This window comes from Sorex fumeus, unplaced genomic scaffold (genome assembly GCF_029834395.1).
Source record: "Sorex fumeus unplaced genomic scaffold, SorFum_2.1 ptg000128l, whole genome shotgun sequence".
Taxonomy (NCBI): domain Eukaryota; kingdom Metazoa; phylum Chordata; class Mammalia; order Eulipotyphla; family Soricidae; genus Sorex; species Sorex fumeus.
Genome location: NW_026606185.1, coordinates 35211428 through 35229633, shown reverse-complemented (window position 1 = coordinate 35229633; position 18206 = coordinate 35211428). Strand labels below are relative to the sequence as shown.

The window sequence follows — 18206 nt, the reverse complement described above, 5'->3', positions numbered from 1 at the left end:
CTTTTTTATATTTGGGGGGGCACATCTGGGCAAGCTCAGGGGCCATACCTGGCTTGGTGCTTGGGGTTGCTCCTCGCATTTGGGGAATCATCTTGTGCTCCAGCCATTTGACCTACCTCCCAGGCCCCTTATTATTCATACTTTCATACTTAAAGTGTTATTCTTGTTAACTTAATGGCTACTGTCACTGTCACTGTCCTCCCGTTGTTCATCAATTTGCTCGAGTGGACCCAGTAACGTCTCCATCGTGAGACTTGTTGTTACTGTGTTTGGCATATTGAATACATCACAGGGAGCTTGCCAGGCTTTGTCGTGCGGGCGAGATACTCTTGGTAGCTTGTGGGGCTCTCCAAAAGGGGCAGAGAAATCAAACTTGGGTCAGCCATGTTGGCCGCATGCAAGGTAAATGCCCTACCACTGTGCTATCGCTCCAGCCCCTTACTGACTACATTATACAGTTATTATATATCTTTGTATATATATACCATATTTCACTAATCTTCACAGAGTCATACCAATATTTTGTAAGAGTAGAGTGTGATCATTATGTAAAGCTTTTTGTCTGTTTTTGTTGTTGTTGTTGTTGTTGTTTGGGTTTTAGTTTGGGAGCCACACCTGGCCGCACTCAGGCTTATTCCTGGGTTCGTGCTTAGGGGTCACTGGCAGTGCCTGTGAGAACATATGTGGTACCATTGGTGGAAACCAAATTGGCCATGTGCAAGGCAAGCACTCTTTCACTACCTTGCAGCAGGGGGAACAAATTCCACAGAAACAAAAAATCTAAGTGAAATAATAAAATACAATAAATAAAATGACAATTACCACCACATAACTGTTTTAGAATAGCGTATCGCAGAAGCATACTAGCCTAAGCTTTCCATCAAAGCTTAGTGAGAAAAGTTTCTATCTGCACTGAAGTTTACAATTTTGCTTGTTTGAGGTCATACTAGTTTATAGCATTCTGAATGTCAGATGCATAACATCTAGAGTCAGAGAGGTAGCTTAGTGGGCTGAGTGTTTGCGTGTTTGCATTACATGGCGGAGGCCAGGTTTGATCCGGGCACCTTATGGCCCCCCAGGCCATGGTCACAGGAGCAACCCCCAAGCCCCTGAGCACTGCTAGGTGTGACCCCCCCCCCGCCCGTCCTCCCAAAAAAGTCAACATCTATATACACTACACTATAATCACCAACTAATTCTGGTTTACATCTTTATTTAGAGAATCAAATAAGCAAACCTAAGTAAGAGCATTATAAAAGGCACAGCCCTCTGCCGAGATAAGAGCTACTTTGACCTAATGCCTTTTACTACCAAGGGCATATCACAGATGCACAAAGTCTCCACCCTCTTGGCGGTGATCTCAGCCCCCTAATTCTGAAGGCTAAGGCAAATCCTGGAACAGCCTGTGTGTCAATCAAGCAGCTGTTCAGGATTAATACCCCCTTTTAGCCTCTTTAGGTCTAAGCACCTTGACTTTTCTTTCTGTCCTTCCTCTTTCCTTTCATCCTGTACTTCTTACCTCTTCTTCCACCCCACACCAAATTTCTGGCTTTCGGGAGGGAATTGAGATTGTTCACTGGGAGCTACAAATGGCTGGCTACTCCTTTCAGAGTTGCAGACACTATGAGAGGTTTCTGCTAAAAGACTAAAGCCCTGGGGCTGGAGTGATAGCACAGCCAGTAAGGCGGTTGCCTTGCACACGACCGACCCCCAACCCAGGTTCAATCCCCAGTATCCCATATGGTTCCCCGAGCTCTGCAGAGTAATTCCTGAGTGCAGAGCTAGGAGTATCCCCTGTGCATTGCTGGGTGTGACCCAAAAAGCAAAAATATAAAATAAAATAAGATAAAAATAAAATAAAATAATAAAAGACTAAAGCCTTGCTGGACCTCTTTTATATGTTCACCCATCAGAATTTTAGCAAGAATAAGTTGGACTTTCCTGACATGCCCACCAAGAAGCTTTAATTGGTATTTTTGCATTGGTGGTGGAGAATGTGCACTGGTGGAGGGTTGGGTGTTTGATCATTGTGTGATTATAACCCAAACATGAAAGGTTGTAACTATCTCACGGTGATTCATTAAAATTTAAAAATAAATAAATTTTTTTTTTAAAAAAAAAGACGCCCTCATTCCCTAAAATGTGAGGAAACACTCTTCGCACTTTCAGCACTGCTTCAATATTAAACAGGACATACATTACCTAAACAAGGTAGAAAACAAGCTGGGGGCTGGAGAGATAGTACAGTGGGTAAGGCACTTGCTTTGCATGCAGTTGACCTGGCACCACATACAGTCACCCAAGCCCTACCAGGAGTGATTCCTGAGCACAGAGTTAGAAGTAAGCCCTGAGCACCATCAGGTATATCCCCAAAACTAAATCCAATAAAAATAAATTTAAAAATAAGAAAAAAAGAATCAGTCAAAAGAGCTAGTACAGGGATAAAGGGATTACCTTGCCTCTCATTAACCAAGTTCAAATCTCCACCATCAGCATCATATCTGTTTCCCTGAGCACCGCTGGGGGTTACTCTTGAACACAGAGCCAGGAAATCTCCCTGTTCACTGCCCAGCATAGTGCAAAGTTAAAAAAATAAAATAAAAAACAGGGGCCAGAGAGATAGTACAGAGATTAAGTCGCCTGCCTTACGTGTGGCTGACCCCAAGAATGGAACTAGAGTCACTCCTGAGCACCACCAGGTCTAGATCCAAAACCCAAAGTACTGCAGTACTTTCCCCTCCACCCTCACCCACCTCCCAAAAGAATCAAAACTGAGAACTAAAAAATATTTAAATGCTTGAAGTCTAATTAGATAACTCTATAGCATGAGCCAATACAACAATGCTACACACACACACACACACACACACACACAAACACACCACATACACACAAAACAGAATATAAATATTTAAACACTGGAGGTGGCTCAAAGGACTGGTGCATGTCCCCTCCATGCAGGGGACCTAGGGTTAATCTCTGTGCCAAATGGTACCACCAGGAACTGGAAGTGGTACCTGAGCACCGCAGAGCATGGTCCTCTCCAAAACACAAACAAAAATCTCTAAACACTACAGTAATGACTATTTAAAAATGTGTGTAGTTTGGGTTTTTTTCTTTGGGGGGGTACACCCAGCAACGCTCAGGGGTTACTCCTGGATCTGCACTAAGGAATTACCCCTGGCTATGCTTGGGGGACAGTATGGGATGTCTGGGATCAAACCAGAGTCAGCTGCATACAAGGAAGACACCCTACCACTGTACTATTCCTCCAGTCCCAAAATGTGTGTAGTTTAAATGGTAAGATCAGGCTGAATTTTTTTCTTGTTTCAATTCATATATATGTAAAGGTAAAGGTAAAGGCCCTCCCGTTGATCATCGATTTGCTCGAGCGGGCCCAGTAACGTCTCCATTGGAGACTTTGTTGTTACTGTGTCTGGCATATCGAATACTCTCGGTAGCTTGCCGGGCTCTCCGAGAGGGGCGGAGGAATCGAACTCAGGTCGGCCATGTTGGCTGTGTGCAAGGCAAACGCCCTACCCGCTGTGCTTTCGCTCCAGTATGTATGTATATATGTAATTTATTTCTGGAAATATTTATCTATTGTTTGTAATATGCCAGAGATTGTACTGTGCCTTAGATTTATAGGATGAAAAGTAGCTACTGTCTTCAGGCATCCACTATGCTGCTTTAAAGTGTTATTTTAAAATGGAACTTAAAACTCATGAGGATGAGATAGTTTTGAGTCAAATGCATTGCAAGAATAGCCCAAGAGAGAGTCAAACACAACTTCAATGAGCCTTTTGTTTGTTTTGAGGTGAGTATTCATGGTTGTGGTTTGGTTTCTTTTGTGTATGTGTGGTGGGGGCGGGGGGGGGGAGGGGTGGCAGGTGAGGATGGTTCTAGTTTTGTTCTGTTTTGTTGGTTTTCAGCACTGAGGACTTAGCTTGATGTAGTCTAAAAACACAAACAGAGGGCGGGAGCAAGAGTACCCCAGGTAGAGTGTTTGCCTTGCGTGTGGCAGAAGAGGCTTTGATCCTTAGCACCACTTATGGTCCACTGAGCACTACCATGAGTGCTCTCTGAGTGCAGTTGGGAGTAAGCCCTGGGTATTGCCAGGTGTGGCTCCAAAACAGAACAGAACCAAAAACAGAAAACAAAAAAATGTGCACATGCCACAAGCAGGAAGTGTAATCCCTAGTGAGCACATGCTGTGAGCCCTACTAGTATGTGCCACACCAAGATCATGAGCCTTAGCACGCACGGGGCAAGCACCATGGCTAACGGAGTGTATGGCCCCGTGAGCACTGCAGCCAGGCATGCGTGCAATACCAGTCTTTATGACATCAGTCCGGAAGGGAATCTGGGAGAGTAGGAGGACCGGAGGTGACACAGGGGCATGGGTGGGGTGTTTGGGCACTTTGGTGATACTGAGGTGACTGTATACAGCAATACCATAAATGTCAACGTTGTAAACACGTAAATATAGAAATAAATAATTTTTTTTTTTTTTTGCTTTTTGGGTCACACCTGGCGATGCTCAGGTGTTACTCCTGGCTCATGCACTCAGAAATTACTCCTGGCAGTTCTCGGGGGATCATATGGGATGCTGGGAACTGAACCCAGGTTAGCTCCGTGCAAGGCAAACGCCCTACCCACTCTGCTATCACTCTAGCCCCAGTAATAATAAATTTTTTAAATGAAGGGAAGGGGAGGAAAGAAGCTAATAAACTAAATAAACAATTAAGCTATTCACTGACAGTACTTGACAGTTCCACCACCATCAATGCAGCATATTTCAAATTCTGTACCCCCAAATTGAACTACCACTGTGCCTCTCTGTCCCTCCAGATCCTCCAGATTCAAGCCTTGTTTTCTGATTGTGTTATGGCCATTACCACCATCCAGTTTCCTCAGACTGAATTCTGGGCACCAACACTTTTTTACCCACCTTTGCCTCTTTGTCTCTTCTTTGTCCCATAATTAGTACATCTCCTCCACTGCAACTAGTGACATCAAGCCCTCCTGCACAATGACACTTCTGGTAGGTCCCCTTTACACTGAGCTCCCATATGTCACAGCCTTCCCCATTGGAAAGACTCCAGCTCTCTGTCCAGTCTGTCCTATCTGCTCTCATTCCCAATTTTCCTCGATCCCAGGGCAAACTCCAGCTGGCAAATTCCCAGGCCTTTCCACTTCCCCAGGGAACCCATCTCCTGTTCTCAGAGGCTGTGCTAACCCATGGTGCCTTTCTGTGGATTTTTTTTTTAAATTGACATTGAATTAAACACCCCTCCAATGTGTTGCTATAGCTACTAATGCTGTTCATGCCATTATATTGTCATTTGGTTTTGATTTATACAAATACCAACTGAAATTGATGAATTTTAAAGAAAGGTTTCCTTAACATTTTAAGGAAAGGATCTTTAAGTAAAAGAAGAGAGAGAGGAGGGAGGAATGAAGGAATGATGAAAGGAGGGAGGGAGAGAGACACAGAGAAAGAGACAGACACAGTGAGGTGAGAAAGAGAAGGAAAGAAGGAAGGAAAGAAAGAAGGAAGGAAGGAAGGAAGGAAGGAAGGAAGGAAGGAAGGAAGGAAGGAAGGGAGGGAAGAAGGAAGGAAGGAAGGAAGGAAGGAAGGAAGGAAGGAAGGAAGGAAGGAAGGGAAGAAGGAAGGAAGGAAGGAAGGAAGGAAGGAAGGAAGGAAGGAAGGAAGGAAGGAAGGGAAGAAGGAAGGAAGGAAGGGAGGGAGGGAGGGAAATAGGGAGGGAGGGAAACAGGGAGGGAGGGAGGGAAACAGGGAGAAAGAAAGGAAGGAGGAAGGAAGGAAGGAAGGAAGGAAGGAAGGAAGGAAGGTTGGTTTTTTCCTTAATCTTTATGTTTCAAGCATAGAACAGGCACTACATGAATGTTGGTTGAATTAATCCATTCATTTGTCAAAACTCAACAAATACTTAAAAAGAATCTCTAAGTTTTTCTCATCATGCTACTAATTTTTTAAACGAACATCCATAACCAGACAAATCAATAAATATCATACAGGTCTACTCTTGAAAATACTATAATCAAGGGTCTAAGGCACTTAGGTGCCTTGCACAATTGCCTTGCACATGGTCAACCCAGGTTCAATACCCCATCACTCCATATGGTCCCCGGAACACAGCCAGGAGTGATTCCTGAGTGCAGACAGGAGTAAGCCCTGAGCACTGCCAGATATGAACCTTTCCCACTGCCAAAGAAAAAAAGAAAAAATTGCTGTAACCCCAGTGTATTAGAAACAAACATCAGTTATGGAAGCTCTGAAGTATATACTAACCCAAGCTATCTTCTAGAACATAGGGAATGGTATGCGGCCATCTATATTTATCTCCAATGATGGAATTTCTATCTTGTTTCTGTTGAAAAAAAATGAAAGAAATAATTAAATGTACCAGATAACTAAATGAATTATGAAACTATGAATAGTTAATATCGAAATAAATTATGGTAGGGTTAGGGGCTGGAGAGATAGCACAGCGGTAGGGCGTTTGCCTTGCACGCAGCCAACATGGCCGACCCGAGTTCGATTCCTCCGCCCCTCTCGGAGAGCCCGGCAAGCTGCCGAGAGTATCTCGCCCGCACGGCAGAGCCTGGCAAGCTCCCCGTGACGTATTCGATATGCCAGACACAGTAACAACAAAGTCTCCAATGGAGACGTTACTGGGCCCGCTCGAGAAAATCGATGATCAACGGGAGGGCCTTATTTTAGGGTTAGAGATATAGTACCTGAGGTAAGGCATGCTGGTTGATTTGCATGCTGGTTAAACTCCAGGCACCGCATATGATCCCATGAGCTAAGGGGTCACTTATCCCACCAGGGGTCACTCCTTAGCACTGAGCACAGCTGTGTGCAAGGAAGGAAGGAAGGAAGGAAGGAAGGAAGGAAGGAAGGAAGGAAGGAAGGAAGGAATTTAAATCTTTCCAGGCAGCTTAAACAAACTACATGTGCATATGTATCCTGCTTTTTAATCATATTACGACAATTTCTAGAACGAAATCATTACTGCCTGCTGTTAAAAGAAAGTGATAGCAAAATGTCTATCATCTTGATTTCAAAATATTAGAAAATTAGCACATGCACTAGATGAAAGGTGTAAAACTCTTTTCAAGAACTTGAGATGTTTATAATAGAAATCAAATACCATTTTATTTGTATATTCAAACTGTGAGCAGGATGAATACTTCTGGAGAATAACATAAGAACAGAACAATTCATAATAAAGTACCAAGGTCTTTACTTTTATGGTGCTAATATCTTGTGGAAAAGCAAACATTTCACAAGCACCCAAGTTTAAACAAGATAAACTTAACTGTAGTAGAGAAAATGAAGAGGGAGGTGTGGACAAAAGCAAAAGGAAGGGGAGTCCCATTTGATACAGTGACTAATAGGGCTGGAGCAATAGCACAGCGGGTAGGGCATTTGCCTTGCACACGGCCGACCTGGCCAACTCCAGTTCGATTCCTTCGCCCCTCTCAGAAAGTGCGGCAACCTACTGAGAGTATCTCACCTGCATGGCAAAGCCTGGCAAGCTACCCATGATGTATTCAATATGCCAAACACAGTAAAAACAAGTCTCACAATGGAGACATTACTGGGCCCGCTCAAGCAAATCAATGAACAATGGGAGGACAGTGCTACAGTGCTACAGACTAATAGACTAATAGACTAAATAAGCTCTTAACAAGGATGGATTTGCAATGAAAGAACAATATAAGAAAGGGCCAGACTTTCCTATACCAAACAGTGAGAGAGAAGAAAGCAACATGAAAAAAACAATCCCGTTCACAATTGTGCCCCAGAAAATCAAGTACCTAGGAAGCAGCTTAACTAAGGAAGTAAAAGACCTGTACAAAGAAAACTACAAAACGCTACTTCAGGAAATAAAAGAGGACAGGAGGAAATGGAAAGATATCCCCTGCTCATGGATCAGGAGACTTAACATTGTCAAAATGGCAATACTACCGAAAGCATTATATAAATTCAATGCAATCCCTATAAAGATACCCATGACATTCTTCAAAGAAATGGAGCAAACACTCCTGAAATTTATATGGAACAATAAGCCCCCACGAATAGCTAAAGCAATTCTTGGGAAAAAGAAAATGGGAGGAATCAACCTCCCGAACTTCAAACTGTTCTACAAAGCAGTAATAATTAAAACAGCATGGTACTGGAACAAAGGCAGAACTACAGGCCAATGGAACAGGGTTGAATACACTGACATCTCCCCTCAATCATATGATCTTCTAATCTTTGATAAAGGTGCAAGTAATGTGAAGTGGAGTAAGGAAAGCCTCTTTAACAAATTGTGCTGGCATCACTGGATGGCTACATGCAAAAAAATGGGCTCAGAACTCTGCCTAACATCATGTACAAAAGTAAGATCAAAATGGATTAAAGACCTCAACATCAGACCAGAAACCATAAGGTACATTGAAGACAAAGTTGGCAAAACCCTCCATAACATTGAAGCTAATGGTATCTTCAAAGATGCCATGCCACTGGCCGAGCAAGTGAAAACAGAGATAGATAAATGGGACTATTTTAACCTAAGAAGCTTCTGCACCTCCAAAGAAACAGTGACCAAAATATAAAGACAGCCTACAGAATGGGAAAGGATATTCGCCGAATACACATCTGACAAGGGGTTGATATCCAGGATATACAAAATACTGGTTAAACTCCACAAGAAGAAAACACCCAACCCCATCCAAAAATGGGGCAATGAAATGAAAAGAAACTTTCTCAAAGAAGAAATTCGAATGGCAAAAAAGCACATGAGAAAATGCTCTACATCATTAATCATCAGGGAGATGCAGATCAAAACCACAATGAGATACCATCTCACACCTCAGAGACTGGCCCACATTCAAAAGAACAAAAGCAACCAATGCTGGCGTGGATGTGGCGAGAAAGGGACACTCCTTCACTGTTGGTGGGAATGCCGACTGGCTCAGCCCTTCTGGAAAACAGTATGGACGATTCTCAAAAAATTAGAAATTGAGCTCCCATTTGACCCAGCAATACCACTCCTGGGAATATATCCCAGAGAGGCAAAAATGTATAGTCGAAGTGACATCTGCACTTCTATGGTCATTGCTGCACTATTCACAATAGCCAAAATCTGGAAAATTCTGAGAGCCCGAGAACAGATGACTGGTTAAAGAAACTTTGGTACATCTACACAATGGAGTACTATGTAGCTATTAGAAAGGATGAGGTCATGAAATTTACATACAAGTGGTACAACATGGAAAGTATCATGATAAGCGAAATGAGTCAGAAAGAGAGGGATAGACATAGAAAGATTGCATTCATCTGGGGGATATAAATTAACAAAATATGAGATTAATACCCAAGAATAGCTGAGATCAGCACCAGGAGGATTACTCCATAGCTTAGTGGCCAGCCGGGCATTCTAGAGAAAAGGGCAGCTCAGATACAGAAGGGAGCACCAAATAAAGGGTGTTTGGAGGATCCTCCCAGGAGGGGAGATGCATGTCGAAAATAGACTATGGACTGAACATGTTTGCCACTCAATGCCTCTTTTGCAGACCACAACACCCAAAAGGAGAGAGAGAACACAGGGGATTGCCCTGCCACAGAGGCAGGGGGGGATGGGGGAATGGGGGTGGGGGGGATATTATCCATGGTGGTGGAAAATGGGCACTGGTGGAGGGATGGGTATCTGATCATTGTATAATCAAAACCCAAGCACAAAAATTGTAAAACTACAACTGTACCTCATGGTGTTTCACTAATAATATATATATATATATATATATATATATATATATAAAAGAAAGGGCCAGAGCAGAAAGCGCCCAAGGGAGGTTATTTAATCAGGGCCCTGGGGTCTTCAAGGGCTCTGTATGTTCAGAGAGCAAACCATGGCTACAGAGCAGCTCCAGTCTGCAAAGCTCTCCCCTGAGCTAGTTCCCTGTGCCTCAAATATGTTTTGATGTCAGTAGCCTAAGGAGTAATGGGAGGAGAAAGAGAAGAGAGGGGAGGGGAGGGGAGAGGAAGATGGAGAAGGGAGTAAGAAGAGAAGGGAGACAGTGGAAATTAAATTATTCAAAGACTTGAAGGCTGTAGATAACTTGAATACTATTATATATACAATAGGAAGCTGTTAAGGCTGTTCAATCAGGAAATGAAATGACATTATTGCCTATTTAATAGATCACTTTAGGGCCAGAGAGATAGTTCCAGGAGCTGAGCACATGCATGGAATACTGGAGGCCTAGTGTCAATCACTGCACCACACGGTCCCCCCGACTCTGCAGGGAGCAATCCAGAGTCAGAGCTGTGCTGTGGAGGATGGGAACAGGGATTAGGATTTTGCTTCTATTTCAACATTTGAAACAGACAAATTGGGTCAGAAGTGGGATTGGCTGAGGCATATACTGGGGTTAGAAATGATGGTGTCGCGCATAGAGTCAATGGTCAGATGGGGGAGAAGAGGAAGAGGTGAATTTGTGTCTTACTCAGTAGAGTGGGGTGTGGGATTAGTGATGATTCATCCTAAGAGGGAAAAACAGGGAGAAATAGTTTGCGTGGAAATCAGAGTTGGGTTTGACATCTTATCGATATTTAAATGAAGTGGAAAAAAGGCACTTGGACAGACCAGAAAGGATTAAAGTGGATACTTAAGCTTATCACCATAGATATGGCATTAAAATCTCTAGGGCAGGTGAGATTAAAAAAGAAGAAGAAGAAGAAGAAATTGGAGTAGAGGGGCAGGGGGAAGCAGGCCCAGGAATTGGCGGATATAGCTCAAAAAGCTAGGGAATCTGCTTGGGATACACAAGGCCCTGAGTTTGATCCTCACCGCGTGGGAAACATCAAATACTGCCCTATATGGCCCCAGTGGCTCCTAGCACTGATGAGCCCAAGGAGCACATCATCAGGCCCAGCAGTGCAAAGTCTGCCACACATTTAGTCAAGTATCTCTGGGAGTGACCAAAGAGCCCTTAGTGCAAGCTTGGGGACCCCCCGCTCCCACCCCACCACCAAAAAATAAGCAAACTTTGGACTAAACCTTAAACCCTATATCCCTGTTTCTTGAAGTATGGGATTATGAGGGATGTAAATTGCATGGAAACAATCATGAATATGGCAACCAAGTCTTCTATGCTCTATAAACTCCATGTAACTATGTCCATCAGTGTGCGTAAGAGAGAAGAAACACCACTTAAGTAGGACATTTCAGGGAACCTCTCTGGACAATAATATTCCTAGTTGAGATCAAAGTAGTAATCACAAATTCTCTTTCTGGGGCCAGAGCAATAGTACAATGGGTAGAGTGCTTGCCTTGCATGTAGGTGACTCAGGTTGGATCCCCAACATCCCACATGATCCCCCAAGCACTTCCAGGAGTAATTCCTGGGTGCAGAGCCAGAAGTAAGACCTAAGTGTCACTGGGTATGTGACCCATAAATGAAAACAACAAAACAAAAATTATTTTTCTTATGGATAAAAGCCTGATCCGTTGAAGATATTTGCAAATTCAGCTTAATTTTGCTTCTACTAGATCAGATAGATTTCATTCAAAAATTAACATACTGACCTAACTGAACCTCATCAAGCTGTCAAGTCCTCCCAGGAAGATCAATCTCTGGACTCAGAACTTTGCAGCCTTCTCAGAATGAGGGCGGGAAGATTCCCTTCCTGCTGGAAGACCACCAGCCTCCACCCACACTTGACACCCTCCAGCGTAGAAACAGGCCAGCTCCACAACTGAACCTCATCAAGCTACCAAGCCACCAAATCACCTCACCTCCACAGCTCCTGTAGTGTGGCATATTCAGCCCTGTGACACCTCCAAATTTCACAGTACTGACATCCCAGTAAGAGAAGAGCAAATTTGTTGGGAAAGTTGCACAGAAGCCCACCTAGCTCTTTGGGCAAAAACAGTTACACAGAAGGCCCAACTAGCACCAGCCAGCTCAGTAAACCTCAACCTCAGGCAATGAGTCTAGTAACACCATTGTGAGAAATAACAATTATCACAAATTGACTTCTATTAATCTGTCACTGTCACTGTCCTCTCATTGTTCATCGATTTGCTCAAGCGGGCCCAGTAACTTTGTGAGACTTGTTGTTACTGTTTGGCATATCGAATATGTCACGGGTAGTTTGCCAGGCTTTGCCGTGCTGGTGAGATATTCTTGGTAGATGTTCAGGCTCTCTGAAAGGGACAGAGGAATCGAAGGCGGAGGAATCAAACTCTTGTCAGTCTGGTTGGCTGCATGCAAGGCAAACACCCTACCTGTTATGCTATCGCTCCAGTCCTCTATTAATCTATTTTTGATAATTCCATTTGTCATTTTTGTTATAACAAGCAATTGTGCCTGCTAAGGGGGCAGACATAAGGCTATGTGAGAACTGGAGACATTGGTGAAGGGAAGGTCACGTTGGTGGTGGGATTGTTACTGGAACACTGAATGCCTGAAACAAGTGTATTATGGGTGCTGGAGTGATAGCACAGTGGATAAGATGTTTGCCTTGCATGCAACAGACCAGAGTTCAATTCCCAGCATCCCATATGGTCCCCTGAGCACCGCCGGGAGTGATTCCTGAGTGCAAAGCTAGGAGTAACCCCTGAGCATTGCCAGGTGTGACCCAAAAAGGAGGGAAAAAAAACAAAATGAAGCAACTGTATTATGAATAACTTTGCAAATCACAAATTTTTAATTAAAAAAATAAAATTAAAATGTCATACTACTCGAAAAATGAAAACCAACTACCTGAATAAGATTGATAAGATTGATAAATATGAGTGACAATATGACTTTAGTCACATGGAAATCTGAATAATGATGATGAAGACACTATTATCTGACTCAGAGTGCAATGTATCCACTGAACTGTCACCATGGCTCTATATTTCAAGCAATAGTTGGTTCATAGCAAAGTTCATGCTTACGAATCATTTTTAGACACTGTATTCTAGCTTGTAGTGATTAACAGAATGTTCTTTCATTGTTTTAACTTACCTCATCAAGTTTGATGTCTCCCTCAAAAAGATCCAGTCCCAATTCTAAGAGGGAAGGTAAAATTTTCATTAGCAACATGGATTCAAACACCCCATTTAATAAAAGCTGTGAAAAAATAAAATCCACAAACCTTCATTGATATCAAATATGTCCTTGTCAATTCCAGCATCCACATCTTTGAATAAAGTAACAGAAAAACATAGTGAATGTTATGCTTATGAAAGAATATTTTAACCAATTGCAGAATTAAAAGTAAATCCATTTCTCTAGTCTCAGTTCAAAGTGATTATAAAGTGGGCCTGAAACAATAGGATAACAGGCGGAGTGTTTGCTTTGTGCAAAGCTGACCCAGGTTCAATCCCGGGCACCCCATTATGACCCCCTAAGCCTTCCAGGAATGATCGCCAAAGCAGTGCCAGGAGGAAACCCTGAGTAGCACTTGGGTTAGCCAAAAACAAACAAAAAGGTGATTATGAAGCTTTCTGATTCAACTTGTTGATCAATTGATTGATTGATTGATTGAGAATCTCTTATGAGCTAAATTTGGAGCTAGGAAAATTTTGCCTTTTTACTCTTACCCTATTCTTGTCCCTTGATTGCCAAACGATTTCAGATAAGAAATTGATAATTTTTTATATTAAGTTTAATTTGGAAGACTAACATAGATGACTAATACACAGAAATTATATATTTAAATTGGCCAAATCCAATCTCCCTATATATCTATATTTTTGGTGATCAGCTTATCTTGGAACTTTCAAACAAAATACTAATTGGAATATGGATTATTCTTTTAAGTTGCAACAGACTAGAGAATATGGCCAAAATCCAAGTGTACTACTGAATAGATTATCTGATTTGACATAAAAATAGGAAAATAATTATAATAGCACAATTCTATGTAATATCTATGCATCGATTACAATGTTCAACTTTCCTATAATAGCAAGATTTTATGTAATATCTATGCATCGATTACTGTGTTTGACTTTCCTATACCGCCATCTATTTTTCTGTTGGGTAAGTGAAACCACAGAACAAGAGCACTAAATTTTTCCTCAAAAAATCCAAAGAAGTCAGTGTTTGTTTAAATGCTGATCAAACTTCAAAGAAATTATGCATAGTGCTTGGCAATAAATTGTCCTAAATTTTTTGGTTCTGTTTTCTATTATCCAAATAACGACCTTTAGCTGTAACTGCCAGCAAAATTCAAAATAAACTCACCAAAATTTTCTGAAGTTGACTGAGAAACAAACATAAAAGATATATATTAGTATCTTATGATATAAATTATATATTAGTATCTTTATGATATAATGGTTTTCTTTATTTATTAATATTTAGCCATTTTTCTGTTGCTTTCATCATATTCAGAATTATTTTAGCATATATCCAAGACTTCTATGCTTGAGTTTAAAATAACTTTTTGACCAAAGGGTTTTCTCATTTTATATAATAATGAAACTGGCTGGTATATAAAAATAAAAGTGCAAGACACACAAAAATAAGTGCCCAGATTGAAATATGACTGTATTTCAATGGGGAAAATGAAATTAATTAGAGAAGTATCTTAGTAATACTAGAAAGAAAAACCGCAAGTGACCATTTGACAGCAAATCTGAGTAATAGTCCAGATTCTACCAACACATAGCAAAGGTGAAACAGAAGACTCTGACTTTCAAATAAATATTTGCTTTAAATGTAATTTTCTAAAGGATTCATGGAGCAAAATTTTGTCAGGATGGTTATTTGAGGTTATAGCAGTGCTTGGAGGCTACTCCTGGTTCTCTACTCAGGAGTGACCCCTCAGTGGTCATGGGACCATATGTGATGCTAGGGAGTAGAACAAGGGTTGCCCGAATGAAATATATCTCTCTGGCCCCTTAGAGCAATAATTTGAAAACAAAATTATTAAGACCAGAGAACTCAGTAGGAGCACTTGTTTTGCATACAGCAGGCCAAGATTCAATCTCTGGCAGGAGGTGACTCCTGTGCATGGAGCTGGGGGCAATCCTTGAGCACCACTGGTGGTGACTTCAAAATTGAAATAAGTAAATAAATATTTCTTTACAATATTGAGATGCTATTATAATTCACAAAAATCCTTTCAAAAGAACTGTATTCAAGAACTCATCAATCATAACTTAGTTTGTAGTTTTTTAATTTTCTTTGTGGTGCCAGGAATCAATTAAATCCAGAGCCTCGCCACCCCACCCAATCATAGTTTCTTATTCCTCCCAAGTTACTGCCTTCAAAAACAAAACAAACGTTTAAGGGAGGGGAAATAATCGACTATACACTATAATTTCCTTTTTTGGGGAGGGTCATACCCAGAGATGCTCAGGGGTTGCTTCTGGCTCTGCACTCAGGAATTACTCCTGGCAGTGCTTAGGGGACCACAGGGGATGCCAGGGATAGAACCCAGGTCAGCCGCATGCAAGGCAAATGCCTTACCTGCTGTACTATTGCTCCAGCCCCATAAGTTCCTTTTTTAAAAAACTAAAAATAGAAGCTTCACAGGTAACCAAATGAAATCCAGACTGTGCTCAATGGGGAAAATGAAGTAAATTAGAGAAGTGTCTTAGTATAACTAGAACAAAAAACTACAGTTCACTCTTTGACAGTAAATCTGGGTAAGAGTCTAGATTCTACGCAACTCATAGCAAGTTCAATTTACCTCCTAATTTTCAGACTATCTGAAAAATATGGCCAGTGTCTGCCTTGCATGAATATTCTGAGGATAATATTATCAGGAGGAAAGAACTTTGTAGTTATATTAAAGTTTCATGAAAGTATAAGGCATAATTATACTTAAATATGACTTATATACTTAAATAATAATATTATTTGGAATCTTTGGCCAGCAGTAAGAATGAATGAATGATTCACTTTTTTTATACTAATGAGTAGTGGACTGTCTCACATCTTAGCTACACATAGGCACACACTCACAGACAAATGTCAAGCACCAGTTGAAAACAGCTATCAAGTACTGGCTCAAATTTTTAATATCTTAACTGATATCTCTTAGTATTATGAGATGAATGATACCACTGTAGATCATCCTGTCCATAGAATATGTGCTCAATACTCCTTATTACTGTTCTTATAAAAGCCAACTATAGATTTATTCCCAGACATTTGAAACTTATTAAACCTTGAGTTGCTTACTGTATACACTCCCTGTCACTGTGAAAGATGAATCAAAACTAATAAAGAAACAAAAAAAAAAATCCCACGCATGCTAAAAAACTTTCTAAGCATTTGCTGTACTAGTGACATTCATCATTCACTTCTTTAGTTCCTCTAACAACAGCCTTCTTTTCATTCAGCAGTAAACGAATGGCATTATTTCACGTTTCCCATTTAATCAAAAGAAAATTTGGAGTAGTAGGTGCCGCACTCCTGAGAAGTAGAATCTCTGAATCCCTGCTCCCCACCACTCCCACTGCACCCCAATAAGCCTGCTCCCTATTTTTAAAAAGTGAAGGTAGGGGCTGGAGCAATAGTATAGCAGGTAGAGTGCTTGTCTTGCATGCAGCCCACCTGGGTTCGATCCCTGGCATCCCACATTGTCCCCTGAGCACTACCAGGAATGATTCCTGAGTGCAGAGCAGGAGTAACCCCTGAGCATCGCTGGTTTTGACCCAAAAAGCCAAAAAAGGGGGGGGGATGAAGGGGGAAAAAAGAAGACTTGTTACATAACAATAAAACTGAAATAAAATAAATTTTATATCAACAGATCTGAAACTTCAGTTGACTTCTCATTTCTTACACCCTGCTCACCCCCACCTTCCCCCTAAAATATGTTCTTAGAGTATTATGTTGCAACATCTGAAAATCTTAAAAGGAACAAACAGTCTGCTCTTTAAGGAACAGTCAGCATCAGTGCCGGAGAGATACTACAGGAAGTAAAGTGTTTTCCTTGTATGCAGTAGTTCTATACCTGTAACCACCTATACTCCACAGAGCACCACCAAGAATCATTCCTGATCACACAGCCAGGAGCAAACATTGAGCATGGCTGAGTGTGCCCTCTCCCTGCTAAATAAATAAATAAATAAAAAGAAGTGTATCAACTGCCCCCAATTGTCCAATTATTTTCCATTTATTATTTTCTTACCAAGCCAGAAGCCACTAGAGTAGCAAAGAGCAGAAGGAAAGGCAGACCCCGCAAATCCATGCTGTCACAACCAGTTGGGAGTTGCAAACTAAGAAATACAGGTGATCATTTGCTTTTTAAAAGGCAAACATCATAACATATAGCCTTTGATCTCAGTGATCAATCTTGCATGAAAGCTTTCTGTGATATCTCCAGTCAAGGAGTTAAAGTCCAGGGGCCAGAGCAATAATACAGCAGGTAAGGCCTTTGCCTTGCACATAGTTGATCTGGCTTGGATTCCCGGCATCTGATATGGTCCCCTGATCACCTCCTGATTCTACCAACAATTCCTGAGTGCTGAGCCAGGTGTGGCCCAAAGAACAAACAAACAAAAAACAATATTAATGATGAAGAGTTAAAGTCCAGTAGCCAGGGCCCAGGGAGACAGCTCAAAGGGACCATTAAATCCTCTGCATGCAGAAACCTCAAGTTCAATCCACCAGTCCCCAAACACTCCTGGGTATGTCCTCTCCACCAAAAAGCAAAGAAACAAAAGGCAATAATAAAAATTTTTAATTCCCATCTTTCAAAGAGAAACATTTTTTATGCTGGCTACCATCTAAACCCGACAATATTTCCAGTTACCTCCTCTGATTTTTATTGATCATTTTATAGAAAATTATTGAGTTACAAAATCAATTAATGAATCGGAAGTATGAGTTTTAGGACATGGATCGTGATCTCCCTTTAACAAAAAAGATATTCCAGAGACTGCAAACAGCAAGCAAGGTTTATTGTAAGACTGGCTAGCTAGGGTCAAGCCACCTACACAGACACGCAGTTCAGATAGGTGAGGCAAGACCCCAAACTTCTTCAAAGGGAATCTTATATAGGCCTTCACTGGCCATTACAGCAAACCCCACGCATTTCATAGCCAATAGATTTGTAACAACATATACTTTCTTAACCAATCCATTTAAAAGTACATCACTCCTTAGCCTGTATATTCAAAGATCAGCATTTACGTACATAGGCATTGTGGCTAGTGGGCATCTGGTAACTCAGA

General features: G+C 41.4%; 1 protein-coding gene across 1 annotated transcript in view; it reads right to left on the bottom strand.

Annotated features, from left to right (window-relative positions):
* Positions 1–17221, bottom strand: part of MEP1B (meprin A subunit beta) — a 44159-nt gene extending 26938 nt beyond the window's left edge. The window contains exons 1-5 of the mRNA XM_056138277.1: positions 17162–17221; positions 14263–14281; positions 13169–13213; positions 13039–13082; positions 6317–6395 (exon numbers count right to left, since the gene is read on the bottom strand). Of these exons, the coding sequence (XP_055994252.1) occupies positions 6317–6395; positions 13039–13082; positions 13169–13213; positions 14263–14281; positions 17162–17221 (247 nt within the window). The remainder of the gene's footprint in view (positions 1–6316; positions 6396–13038; positions 13083–13168; positions 13214–14262; positions 14282–17161) is intronic.
* Positions 17222–18206: the final 985 nt, after the last annotated feature.